This window comes from Chrysemys picta, chromosome 3 (assembly GCF_011386835.1).
Source record: "Chrysemys picta bellii isolate R12L10 chromosome 3, ASM1138683v2, whole genome shotgun sequence".
Classification (NCBI taxonomy): Eukaryota; Metazoa; Chordata; order Testudines; family Emydidae; genus Chrysemys; species Chrysemys picta.
Genome location: NC_088793.1, coordinates 157,693,855 through 157,706,082, shown reverse-complemented (window position 1 = coordinate 157,706,082; position 12,228 = coordinate 157,693,855). Strand labels below are relative to the sequence as shown.

The 12,228-nt window shown below is 44.7% G+C and overlaps 1 protein-coding gene across 37 annotated transcripts in view; it reads right to left on the bottom strand.

Annotated features, from left to right (window-relative positions):
- ENAH (ENAH actin regulator) overlaps positions 1 to 12,228 on the bottom strand; it is a 182,347-nt gene that overhangs the window by 102,447 nt on the left and 67,672 nt on the right. For 35 of the 37 annotated variants that reach the window (XM_065590586.1, XM_065590584.1, XM_065590581.1 and 32 more), the window contains exon 2: positions 3,889 to 4,054. The exons of the other annotated variants lie outside the window; for them this stretch is intronic. In XM_065590586.1, the coding sequence (XP_065446658.1) occupies positions 3,889 to 4,054 (166 nt within the window). The remainder of the gene's footprint in view (positions 1 to 3,888; positions 4,055 to 12,228) is intronic. 37 annotated transcript variants of the gene reach the window in all.

Sequence of the window (12,228 nt, the reverse complement as noted above, 5' to 3'; positions counted from 1 at the left end):
GTCCTAGGTGGACAACTGCATTTTCTGGGAGAGACCCGAGGATTGCAGCCACAAACTGCACCTCATTACCAAGGCAATGACTCTGGCTGCTGAGTCAGCCACATCCCATGGCATCTGGAGAGAGCCCCTCACCACCGCTTGCCGTCCTCCAGGATGGCTGCAAATTCCTGCAGCAGGGAGTTTAATTTATTGAGGGAATCCCATAACTTAAAATTGTATCTCCCCCACAGGGCCTGGTGGTTAGACACCCTGAACTGGAGACTGGCGGTCGGATAAACTTTCCTGCCAAAAAAGGCCAAGTCTCTTTGTGTCTTTCTTTTTAGATGTGGCGCTCGCCTGACCCTGCCTATCCCTTTTGTTGGCTGGCGATACTAGCAGCGATTCTGGAGGCAGGTGGGTATGCAGATATTCAAACTCTATGGCAGGGACACAGTACTACTTTTCCACCCATTTGGATGTTGGCAGAACAGATGAAGGGGTTTGCCAGAGTGACTTAGCAATTTTTAATACTCCGTCATGCACCGGTAAGGAGACCCTCGCCAGAGCTGCTGCCGTTAACACGTCCAACAGGGTGTCTGATGGCTCCGCCAACTCCTCCGCCTCTTAGCTCAGGTTGGAGGCCACCCTAAGTAAAGCTTGGTGTGCTCTACAGCAAAAGTTCTCAACAGGGGGTCTGCGAACCCTTTCAGGGGGGTCCGCAGGGCCCCACAGCTAAAACCCAGAGCCTGAGCCCCAGCACCTCCCGCAGGGCTGAAGCCAGAAGCCGCGGGGTTGAAGCCCTGATCCCCGGTGCCCCCCACAGGGCTAAAGTCAGGAGCAGCAGGGCTGAATTCTGAAGCCCTCGTGCTCCCCCCGGGGCAGAAGCCCATAGAAATGAGCAGAGTTGGGGGAACATGGGGGTGTTGCCCCTCTCTCCCGAAACTACTGTGCAAGAGCAGGGCAGTCATGGGGCAGCTCCACCACCCCCTTCTCTCCCCGCCCTCTGGCCAGGTCGGAGGTGGGAAGCCAGAGCCGGGCAGTGTGGGACAGCTGCTGCTTTGGCTGGTGCCATGAAGCAGGCAGCCGTGGCGTTTCCTCATCGTCGTCTGCTGCTGCTGGGACTTGAAGCTGCTCCTCAGCTCCCAGCCCCCTTTGTTCACACAGCTGGTGAGAGCCACCTGGGCGGGGGACCTGGCCCCATGGCTGGCAGAGCCCTCAGGGAACAGGGACCGCAGGGGAGCCCTCCCAGCACACAGCCCCTAGCTACCCACTTCCCTGCACCGAGCTACCCCCCTGCCTGTACACAGCCCCTAGCTATCCCCCTTCCTGCACCCTGAGCTGTTTTCAAAGTTTTTGAGCTGTGCCCCTCACCTTTGAGTTATAATTTTTGGTTGTGCCCTCCTCCCCAACCCAAACAGGCTGGGTGACCTGTTGAAGTGAGTCAGGGGGTGGAGATAGTGCTCCCTTCCTGGACCCCACTATGCGGAGCTGCCTCAAGCCCTGATGGCCCCTGCCCACCCAAAACAGAAGTCAAACTACACCTATGCCCAAGCAGCTGCCCCCTCCCAGCCCCAAGTTCCCCCCTTCTTCCCCCGCTGGGCCTTGAAGGTTTTATAGCATGTTATGGGGGGCCTCAGAAAGAAAAAAGGTTGAGAATCCCTGCTCTAAAGTCATCTGGAGGGGACAAGTGAGAGGGCCCCGCTACCGCCTCTTCTAGTGACAAAGACGATGATGGCACCACCAGTGGAGGGGCTGGGGCACTCTCCCGCACTGGGGAAGATTCCTTTGGTGTCGGTAACTGCTCCTCTGCCCCTGCGTCAGAGTCCGTGCCTTGTGCTGAACTCTGTGCCGGTGGTGTGAGGGTAACTTCTCCAAAGTCACCAGAGAGGAGTGATACGAATATGGCACCGGTATCATTAGAAGGTCCCATGGATTCCAATAGGGCCATTGAGCCACGCAGCCACTGCCAGCGTAGTGCTGGCATCCAGAACCCAAGGGACTGCTGTTTATGCGGCAAAAGGCTAAACTGTCGGTCCAACTCAGACAAGTCTCCCCTCAGTGACCACGGAGGGCTCTGGAGGCTTGTGTCTACAGCTGACGTCAGGGACGGAAGACCAATGCCTAACAGGTAGTAACCGATGACTCTCCGGAGAGCGGTGCCGGGTTGACGGGGTCTGGTGATGCGAAGGTGAGGAGCAGTCCCGTACAGGTGGCAACCGGCACGCCGAAGATCATTTGGGGAAAGGAGACTTGCACCAAGGCGTTGCGGGAGGAGGATTGGTACTGGGAATGTGGAGATCAGTGCCTTGAGGCTGGCGATCCGCACTGCAGACGGTGGGGACTGCAAACGTGGAGCTGACGACCTAGACTGCATGGCCAGGGACCATAGTTGCAGAGCTGGGGATTGAGATCGTGGAGTCAGGGAACAGTGCCTCTGCTCCAGAGACCAGCAATGCTCCACTGCCCTTTGAGGTGGCCCACAGCTAGCCTGCCCTTGGATTGGGGAGCCTTAGCGGTATCTGCCGGCAGACGCAGAGTAGGCAGTGCTGGAAGGGCAAAAAGGTCTCTAGCCGCCTGGAAGGCCTCAGGTGTCGAAGGCACTAAAGCACCGAGGTCCCCTGATCCCACGAGTCAGAGGTGGATCCCTGGGTGGGCTGAGTGGTCCAGTCAGAGAGGTACCTCCTTGCAGCTCTGGGGTGGGCGGCCTGATACCTTTCCCCTCTGTGCTCGGTGCCAGGGAGCAGCTGCGCTGTTTCTTCTGGCTCTTCTTCCTCACCTCTTCCATTATCTATGGGGGCACCTGAAGGCCCTGCCCGTGGTCAGTTGCTCTTTCGAATTTACAACTTGTCATCCCATCAGCTCACAAACTTCCCCTATCATCACTATACTGAAGACTTTAATGCTCCATTTTGTATGGATAGAAAAACAGTAATACAGAGACATTGGGGGGGGGGGGGGAGGAGAGAAAGAGTTCAAAGAAGAGGGTACAGTGGAGTCGCATCATAGACGCATTTAACTTACACGGTTTTAACTATACGCGCTCGGCAAAACATCAACAATAATTTAAATATTGTACCTGTAGTGCGGGCAATTCCACCTGCCACTCCACTCAGCGTTTGACTATACGCGATTTTCACCTTACGCGCTGAATTCAGAACCTAACCCCCGCATAAGATGCCACTCCACTGTACTGTTGTAGCTGAGTCTGGATCAGGGTCGGCTCCAGGCACCAGCCCTCCAAGCATGTGCTCCGGCCGGCCAGGGAGAGCGGGGCCCCGGCCGGGCTCGGCGCCCTCCCCTGCTGCGCTCCCCGCCGGGGGGCAGCGGGAGGCTTTTTTGCCTGGGGCGGCAAAAAAGCCAGAGCCGGCCCTGGTCTGGATACAATAAGGTTCTGAATGACAGATCTGGCTTTTAGGATGGCTAGAAAAGGTTGGAGCTGCCAAGTAGGAAGAAGTGAAGCATTTGATTATGGCATTGATGTGTAGGGCAAGGGCAAGGGAGTGGCAGTCAAAAATAATCCCCCAGGATTGCGAGCCTGTAACTGGAAGGATGATGGCATTGACAGTGAGAGAAGAAGGGAAATGGAGCAGGTCTGGGAAGAAAAATTATGTTTTAGCCATATTAGAACTTAAACAGTTTATTGTGAATTAAGTTGGCTTGCACATAAATTGCTTCATGTTGTTCTCCTTCCCTGAACCTCTGTCCACTTGTCTGTCCTTACAGCAATGACCATACTTTCCTCGAATGTTTAAAAAATGCCTAATAAGTCTTGGACAATATCATAAGCTAAATTTGTATTTTATTGTTTTGGATAGTCCCATTACTTTACTGAACAGAGATTTTTTTTAAGGGAATAATTATAATAGTTAAAACTAAGTTCCCTTTGAAAATTATTAGAGGTTCACATACCTGATGATCTTGAATCTTCCTGCCCACTACTCTAAATGTATTGTTTCCTGTGTGATGATATATATGAACTCTACTGAATCCAGTCGATCCACCAGCTGGTACCCATTTCTTATTGGTATCATCGTAGACCATAACTGCAGCTCGTGCTTGGCAGATACTCTGTTCACTATTAAGACAAGAAAATAGATATTTAACGTTAAAAAGTAAAAGCAAAGTTAAGGCAAATGAAAGCACTACATGTAAACCAAAAAAAAAAAAAAAAAAGTTACTGGGCAAGTTAAGGTAACCTGACAGGAAATTTTACCTTTCATGCATGTAAAATTGCTAGCACCATATCACAACAATTGTTTCACTTACAGTGTGTCATTCTGAAGTAGAGTTCCGCTAACAAAAGGTATGAACGAAGAGAACTGTATTAAGAGTAAAGATGAACCAATATAATTAGACTTTTCCTGTAGTGTAAAAAAAAAAACACTTTCCTACTAAATATGAATTTAAGTTATTAGCACTTTAAAACCCTGGGTAAAATTTGCAAAAGAGAATAAGGTACTTAGAAGCCTCAGTCTCATTGACACTATGGCTTTACTTAGGCTTCTATAATTAAACACTTTAATAGAAGAAAAATGTAACTGATGGAATAAGCTAACAGGTAGGAAGTGAGATTAATAAGTATAGGAAGAAGCTCTGCAGTGAATTCAATGGGAAAAAAGTAGATATTGAACACACCTATTTGGGATAAATTTCAATATGTAAATAAACTTGTTTTGTTTCCAAGAAAATAAATTAAGATTTTCTTTTTACATATATTTTACATCATATGGTATCTAGAAATTTCAGATACAGCTATGACCTGTGTTCCCCCTAAGCTGCATGGCTGGGCGGCCGCCTAGGAGTGATTCAAGTGCCGTGCATGTGATTAGCAGAGCCACGCACATCCGGCAGCCTGTGTTCAGGTGTCCCTTTCTCCCCCCGGCTGCTTTACAGCCACATTGCTCCTGCAGCTGCTCCTGGGACTCTCCTGATAGCTGTGCAGAGCTGCTGGAGGCTGGGGGTGGGGTGGGGAGAGCTGATGTCAGGGTGTCCCCCAACCCCTGTACCTCATCTCCACAGAGCAGGAGAGCTGCTATTGTCTGATGTCTGAACGAGCCTTCTGGGCAGTGAGTGCCTTAAAGAGACAGCGCACCATCTCTCAGACTTCCCCAGCAGCCAGCACACAATCAATCAATATCTCTCTCTCTCACACACACACACACACACACACACACAGTCTCTCCTCCTCCCCCCTGACCATGTATCCCATCTCTGCAGAGCAGTGGAGGGGGGACAGGGCTCAGGAGCAAGAGAGCTTTCAGTGAGTGCCTTAAAGCGACAGCACATGGCATCTCTCAGAAAATTCCCCAGCAGCCAACGTGCAGAATCTCTGTGTCTGTGTCTCTCTCTCTCTCTCTCTCACACACACACACACACACACACACTTTCACAGTCACCTCCCAACAAATCCTTGTATTATTATTATTGTTACTCCTTGGTACTTCCTACAATGCACATATATTCTCTGTAATTTTATTCTTTCAAAGTGTGTTATTTTAGTTTTTTGACTGGTCTATGCATTTCATAATTTTTATTTCTCTTACACTTAAATTCTCTAAGTAGTGAGTTCTAAAATGCCTAACCTGTCCTGTCTGGAGTAATTATCCCTATGGTAACTTTTTAAAAATATATATTATATCTAGGTTTTTTGTTTCTACTGATGGTGCACATCCACACATTACCTCGGTGCACATTAATTTTTTCCATCCATGTGTGGAATAAATTTTGAGGGAACATTGGCTATGACTCCTCCCTCAGCAAGAGGGTGCTCCTTTGATCAGTAAAGCTCCCTTCCATGCTTCAGCTTAATACTTTGAGTAGAATAATCATGCTGAGATCAAGGTACAGTCTAAAGCGGAGAGAGAATTGTCTGACTAAGCAAGGAAGTGGGACAGATCAGAGGCATACTATTTATTGAAAGGGAAGGGGAACCCGAGTTGTTTTTACTAGAAATGTCCAGACACTGTCTGGCAATAAAAGTAAATACTTATCAGTAAATCAAATTCTCCAAGATGATGTATTGGTAGATCCAACACTGCAAGCCATGCATTTCACATGCCTTCCAGAAGGAGTGTTACCTGCCTTTTTTTGGAGGGGAAGGAGGGCAAAAGGAAGAAGGGGGATTCTGCAGAGGCAGTCTATGAAGGAGAAATGCAAGAAAATGAACTATATTTATTTATAAAATATGAAATGTAAAGAAGGATTTTCCCACATAATTTTAAGCTGGTTTAGTTTCTTCCTTTTCCCAATTTTCTCACTTCCTTCTGTTAGGAAAATGGCAATATGTTTCACTTTTTTTTTTTTTAATTATGTTAACTTTGAAGTTTTGAATGAACATAGTTTTCCCCTTTGCTATTAAGCAGAGGTGCCTACGTTCAGTAGCCAGTGAAAAGTCTGTGTACAGACAAAAATACATCAGCACACAATACCAGTCATCCAGCTGCAAGAGATAAGAACATGTTTGCATTACTTCATGCATATATTTCACTGCAACTATTTCAGGACGAAGGCTTATATCTGAGTACTCCATAGGTCTAAAGATGAAAAAAAATCTACCCCAAATTTTTGACTTTAAGGAATTCTGTTGCATTAAACAAGTAAGGTTTCACCATCTAATACAGTGGCGTACAGCCTTTTTATCCTGAAGACTGAACATATTTCAAGAGGCCACAATCAATAGTTGGAGACAGGTACTGTGCTGCTTTGTTCCCACTGTGCCAATCAGGCAGTGCAAAGGGGACAGCAACCATCCACAAGTTCCCCTACTGGGGATTTCTTCAGTGTGGAGGAAAGCCCAATGGGAAAAGAGTCAGTAGAGCTGGGTCCTATGCCTCCCTTTCTGCAGCTTCTTCTGCAGGAGGCAAGCTGGGGTAGGGGAGTGACTGGACTGTGCTACACTGTACTTCTGGCTATTCCAAGTTGGCATAAGGACCTTAAAAACTGTTGCCTGCTGACTCAAGTTAGAGGAGTCTGGGGATTGTCCTAATCTCATCTGAGATTATTCTCATTCTCCCAGCCTGCCCTGGGTGGCTGTAAAAGAGAGATGTTCTTTGCCAGGTGCTCCCCTAAGCTCAGGAAGCGCCAGATGAACCTCTCCTGCTCTTCCTGTGTCTCCCAGAGCCCAGTAGGTATGCAGGCAATGGAACAACCAGAGCCCTCAGATCTACTCCCAGGACTGCAAGAGAAACAGCAGAGCCAGGGCCCTCAGCTCCTTTCCATAGTAACAAGTGTGATAGACCCAGGCCAGTTGGGTACAGCAAAGTAGTAGAAGGCAGAGATACTGGCCACTGGATTAGCAGTTTTCTGTTCCCTGACTGACCAGAACAAGGGCTGCTCCAGGCTAATGAGAACACCTGACTCCAATTAACCTGCAAAGAGTCAGGTAAGGCCATTAAGGTAATGTGAATACCTGACTAATTTATAGTATCAAAAGGGCCTTAAAGGGCTCACTCCAGTCAGGCTGAGGAGAGCCAGGGAGCCAGAGGAGAGGAAGTGCGGCTGAAGGGCTGGTTAATGAAGACACCTTCAAGCCATCGGTAAGGGAGCCCTAAGGTAAGGGTAAAGAAGAGAGAAGCAGGAGAGCTGTGGGGAAGTGGCCCAGGGAAATGTAGCAACTCTGGCAGTGAAAAGTTGGCTGCCAACAGCTGCTACCATTAGAGTCCCTGGGCCGGAACCCAGGGTAGAGGGCGGGCCCGGGTTCCCCCCAACCTGCCACTATAGAAACACCTCCTGGGAGGGGAAGACAGGCCCCTGTCAGGACAGGAGGCTAAACTGTTCTGAAATAAGCCCCTAGGGGCAACAGAGACTATGGGAGTTCTCTCACCAACCTTCTTGCTGGCTTATGATGAAAAGGGCTCAGTAGACTGTAACCCTGGCCCTAGAGAGAGAAGGGCTATGTGGAGGGTCGCAGTGAGCCACTGAGGCTAGCATAAACCATCTAGAAGCGCGGGACCCACGGGGACAAGGTCGGAGCTCTGCCACACAAGGGATTCTAGAATGTCATATGGAGCAGCTCAGGGAACATGTTTTTCCAATTCAAAATCAAATACATTTTCTTAACACAGTCTCAACTTGACAGCCACAATTCAGAGCCTCAAGGACCACAAGTGGCCCCAGGCTAGATACCAATGAGCACGAAGAACAGTGGACTTCATTTTAAAAGATGTTTAATGTGTTTCACAGTTCTATTAAAGTATACTGTAACTGGCTAAGAGGTTATCTGATCTGAGAATAGGATTATTTAAACGTGTAACCTACTCCCATACTTAGTGTTTCCTTACATAATTAACTTGTTAAAGTCAAAATCTAAAACCCTCTTACATTGTTTATTTCAAATACCACCAGTAGACATAACTCCTATGAAGCACAGTATAAGGAATATGTGTAATACTGCTGAATTTCTAGAAAGAGCAAACATGAACACTGGAAGTCTGAAAATGTATAAAGTCAAGTACACTAAATATTTGGTTGACTTTACATGTAAAGTTGATGTGTATACCAGATATTGTAAACAACAACGTAGTCAACAAGTACAAGCTGTAATTCTATTGAGAGGCTCCTTTCAATAATTTGTAGGTAGAATATGGTCCCAACACAATCTACAAAAAAGTCTGTAAAAAGATCATGCTTCAGATTTTCAACATCTCCTCAATTTAGCCTTCCCTATTATTCCTTCCATTTCCTAGTACCTGGAAATAGGCATTTCTAGAGGCAAAGACCATTTCTGATGAGAAATTAGTCTTCTCTCCCCCCCTTCATTACTTAGTTCTCCAAGACCCTTCCCTTCTACCCCTTTGTTGCTACTCACCTCTATTGTCTTGATCACTGTCCCCTTATTGCATGCTAACATCAGATCCTATGTAACATTAGATGTGCTGCCAACATTAGATTTTAAATTCTCATAGCACTTCTAACGGTGCCTGATGGAACAATATACCGGGGGAATTGAAGTCACAATATCAACTTGCGCTGGGCACACCAAGGGCATAGTCTCACAGCCCGACAACATCACTGCAAAAACTGTATGAAAATGAGTAACTCATTTTTTCATGTCACCAGAACCTCCAAACTATAATTTCAACCTTTATTTGTGTATATTTCTGAGGTGCTCTTATCACGTATCCTTTTAAAGAAAGTCTTCTCCTGATGCCAGTTCATTGTCTTCATCTTTTGATACCCACGTCTCAGTGCCATGACATCTTATTTCATCATTTTTATGCGGACTTTGTGATCAAAACATACACACTCTGAGAGACACACCTAATACAATCTCTATTATATTTGTTTTATTTTATATGCTTTCATTCATGAATCATACATGTTAAACTATGAAGCCCCAGAAGGTAACCATTATATAAGTTTGAAATATTTGAATTCTAAGTTAACTTAAAACATTTCCTATAGTGGTGGGTCATTCTAAACTAATGAAACCAAAACAATTTAAACACTAATAATAAGATGCCAAACATTTCTAATTGGCCCGTGAAAACGTTGTGCGCCAAAATACTTACTTTACTTGAATTTCATTCAGTTCTGCAGATATTAATGAATATATATGTTGATCCGAAATCACAAATTCAAGTTCACAAAGTATACTATGCCTTTTCTATTTCCAAATGCCAATTTAAATATAACAAAACCATGTCCTGCTCTGAATTTTATTCCTAATACCAATACCTTATTTACCAAATTATGCTTAACATATGGTGCACAAACCATAGGTTTACTGTTCTAAACTCAGCAAGAGTTAACTTGTACACATCTTTCAATTTAGCTATGCTGTTTGTAACCATGAAGTCAAGTTAAACTAAAAGTATTTTATTATTTGTGTTAATTCCACTCCCGTCACACGTGCACACACTAAAAAAAAATTCAGCTTAATTTGCATTAAAAGAACCATGGTACAATACATTAAAATCAGATAAATTAACAGTTTTGAATAGCTACAAACAATGCATATGTAATTCATCCTGAGAGAAAAATAATACCAAGCACATCTGTCATCCATGAAATATCAATCTACTTGTGACTGATTTTGCTACATAATTTTCCAGCTGTTACTTGGTTGTCCCTTTTTTCTGGGTTCAATAATTCTCTCACTGCTAGCTGAACAAAAATTTTGAATGCACAAATTCCCGAGTCTAAGCAATAGCTAGTGCCAAACCTCATTTTGCAGAAATGCATTTTGCAAGTGCAAATCTTCTTTCGTTTCTTTATAATTTAATCTCTCATGTGAAAATACAATTCATAGTTGCACATTATAGCTTAATTTTAGTCATTTGTATTCAAAGTTTAAAACATTTATTTCCTTGAAGGACTAGGACAAACTTTTTCTTTTCTTTCCCAATTTATTCTTTTTGGGGAAAGAGACACTGAATATATATAGCAGTGTTACAACCTGGTTGAGTGAGCCCTTCTGTACAGTTAGACTATTGTGACTGGATCCAATCACTCTCAATCCCACTTGCTTCCAAGCCAACATTCTGGGCAGTAGTCGTGGTTTCTAGTTGTGGTACTCTAGGGCACAATCCCAGGCTCAGATCTGCTGTTTGATGCCCCTTCTTGGGAGACTGGATGCCCAACAGTCCCAAACCCTGAAATTAGTGTTAGGCTTCCCAAGTCTTCCAGTCTCTTACACACCCTCTTCCTCCACATAGGCTGCAGGTATACTGGACTTTTAGTTAATACCTTTGGGGACATGAAAGGAAAGCAAGGAATACAAGCTTAAAGGAATTTCTTAACCACAGTGACTTTACTCTTAAAGCACAAGAAAATTACATATCTTTGAAAACAAGAGATCTCAAAACAGCCTGGAAACACACCCTTGCCCTAGTCTGATCTCATCCCTTTTGAAAGTTGGAGGTTTGTCAGAATTTCAGGATGGGCAGAATCCTTCCTGCTCTCCTTCTCCTGGCAAGTCCTTGAAGAGATGATCAGCTCCCTGAACAGAGCAGAACCTCACTTGTTCTTGGATAGGGACCCTGTTTCTGAGCTTGTGCTCCAACTGAGATAACACACAGATACCCCCAATCACGCTTGCCCCTTCCTCCTGTGTACCCCTGAGTAGAAAACCCATTGTTCCAGGTGAGTGGGCTAGTAGTTAAGATGATTAAAGTCACTGGCCCCAGACTGGAGTCATGATGGTTCTTAAAATTAGTTCTTCAACAAGGTATCTAACACCCTTCCCAGGCAAGACAGCTGTCTGGAATGATGCACAACTGGTTATCTTTGACATGTTCAGGTTTGTGCAGTCAGTGTCCAGCATTTCCATACAGAAAACAAGACAGAGTTCATGATCTAACTCAGACATATCCCATTCTGTCACATATAGCTCACAGGTAAAAAAAAGTAACTGTCCATACTAGTCAAATCATGATAGAAACATACAGTAGAACCTTAGAGTTATGAAACCAGTTATGAACTGACCAGTCAACCACACAACTCATTTGGAATCGCAAGTACACAATCATCAGCAGCAGAGACAAATTAATAAACCAAATACAGTACAGTACTGTGTTAAACGAAACTACTAAAAAATAATGGGAAAGTTTAAAAAAAGATTTAACAAGGAAACATTTTCTGTGCTTATTTTGTTTAAATTAAGATGGTTAAAAGCAGCTTTTCTTCTGCACCGTAAAGTTTCAAAACTGTATTAAAGTCAATATTCAGTTATAAACTTTTGAAAGAACAGCCATAACATTTTGTTCAGAGTTATGAACAACCCATTCCTGAGGTGTGTGTAACTCTGAGATTCTACTGTAATAGAAATAAGCTTTTACTTCTTGATTTCAACCTTAATATGGACAGAGTATCACAACAAAATACAATGGAGGGCCCATCATATGACATGAAGTAATTGACCTCATGCTAGCTGCAGTAATTCTGCATGTAAAGTCACTCTTGCAATTCAGTGTCCACACTATTAGTATTAATTCTGTTGTGATTTAAAAGCTAAAAATAGCTCTTAGTAATTACAAAAATAAATATAGTCTTTCTGCAAGAAGAAAAATGAATGACAGAATCAAGAAAGTGCACTTCCACATTCCATGCATGGCTGCTCAGACAAAGGGCATGAAGTAACACTACCATCTCAGAAAAATCCATGAGTTTATCATGTGAACGAGCCATCCATTGGGCAATCAAAAAAATAAACTTGATGTTTGCAGAAAGAACTGCTACTTATAGTACAGTAACTGTGGTTTTTAGAGGTCTCAGTGTGTATCCCACTATAGGTGTACATCAGAGTCTCTT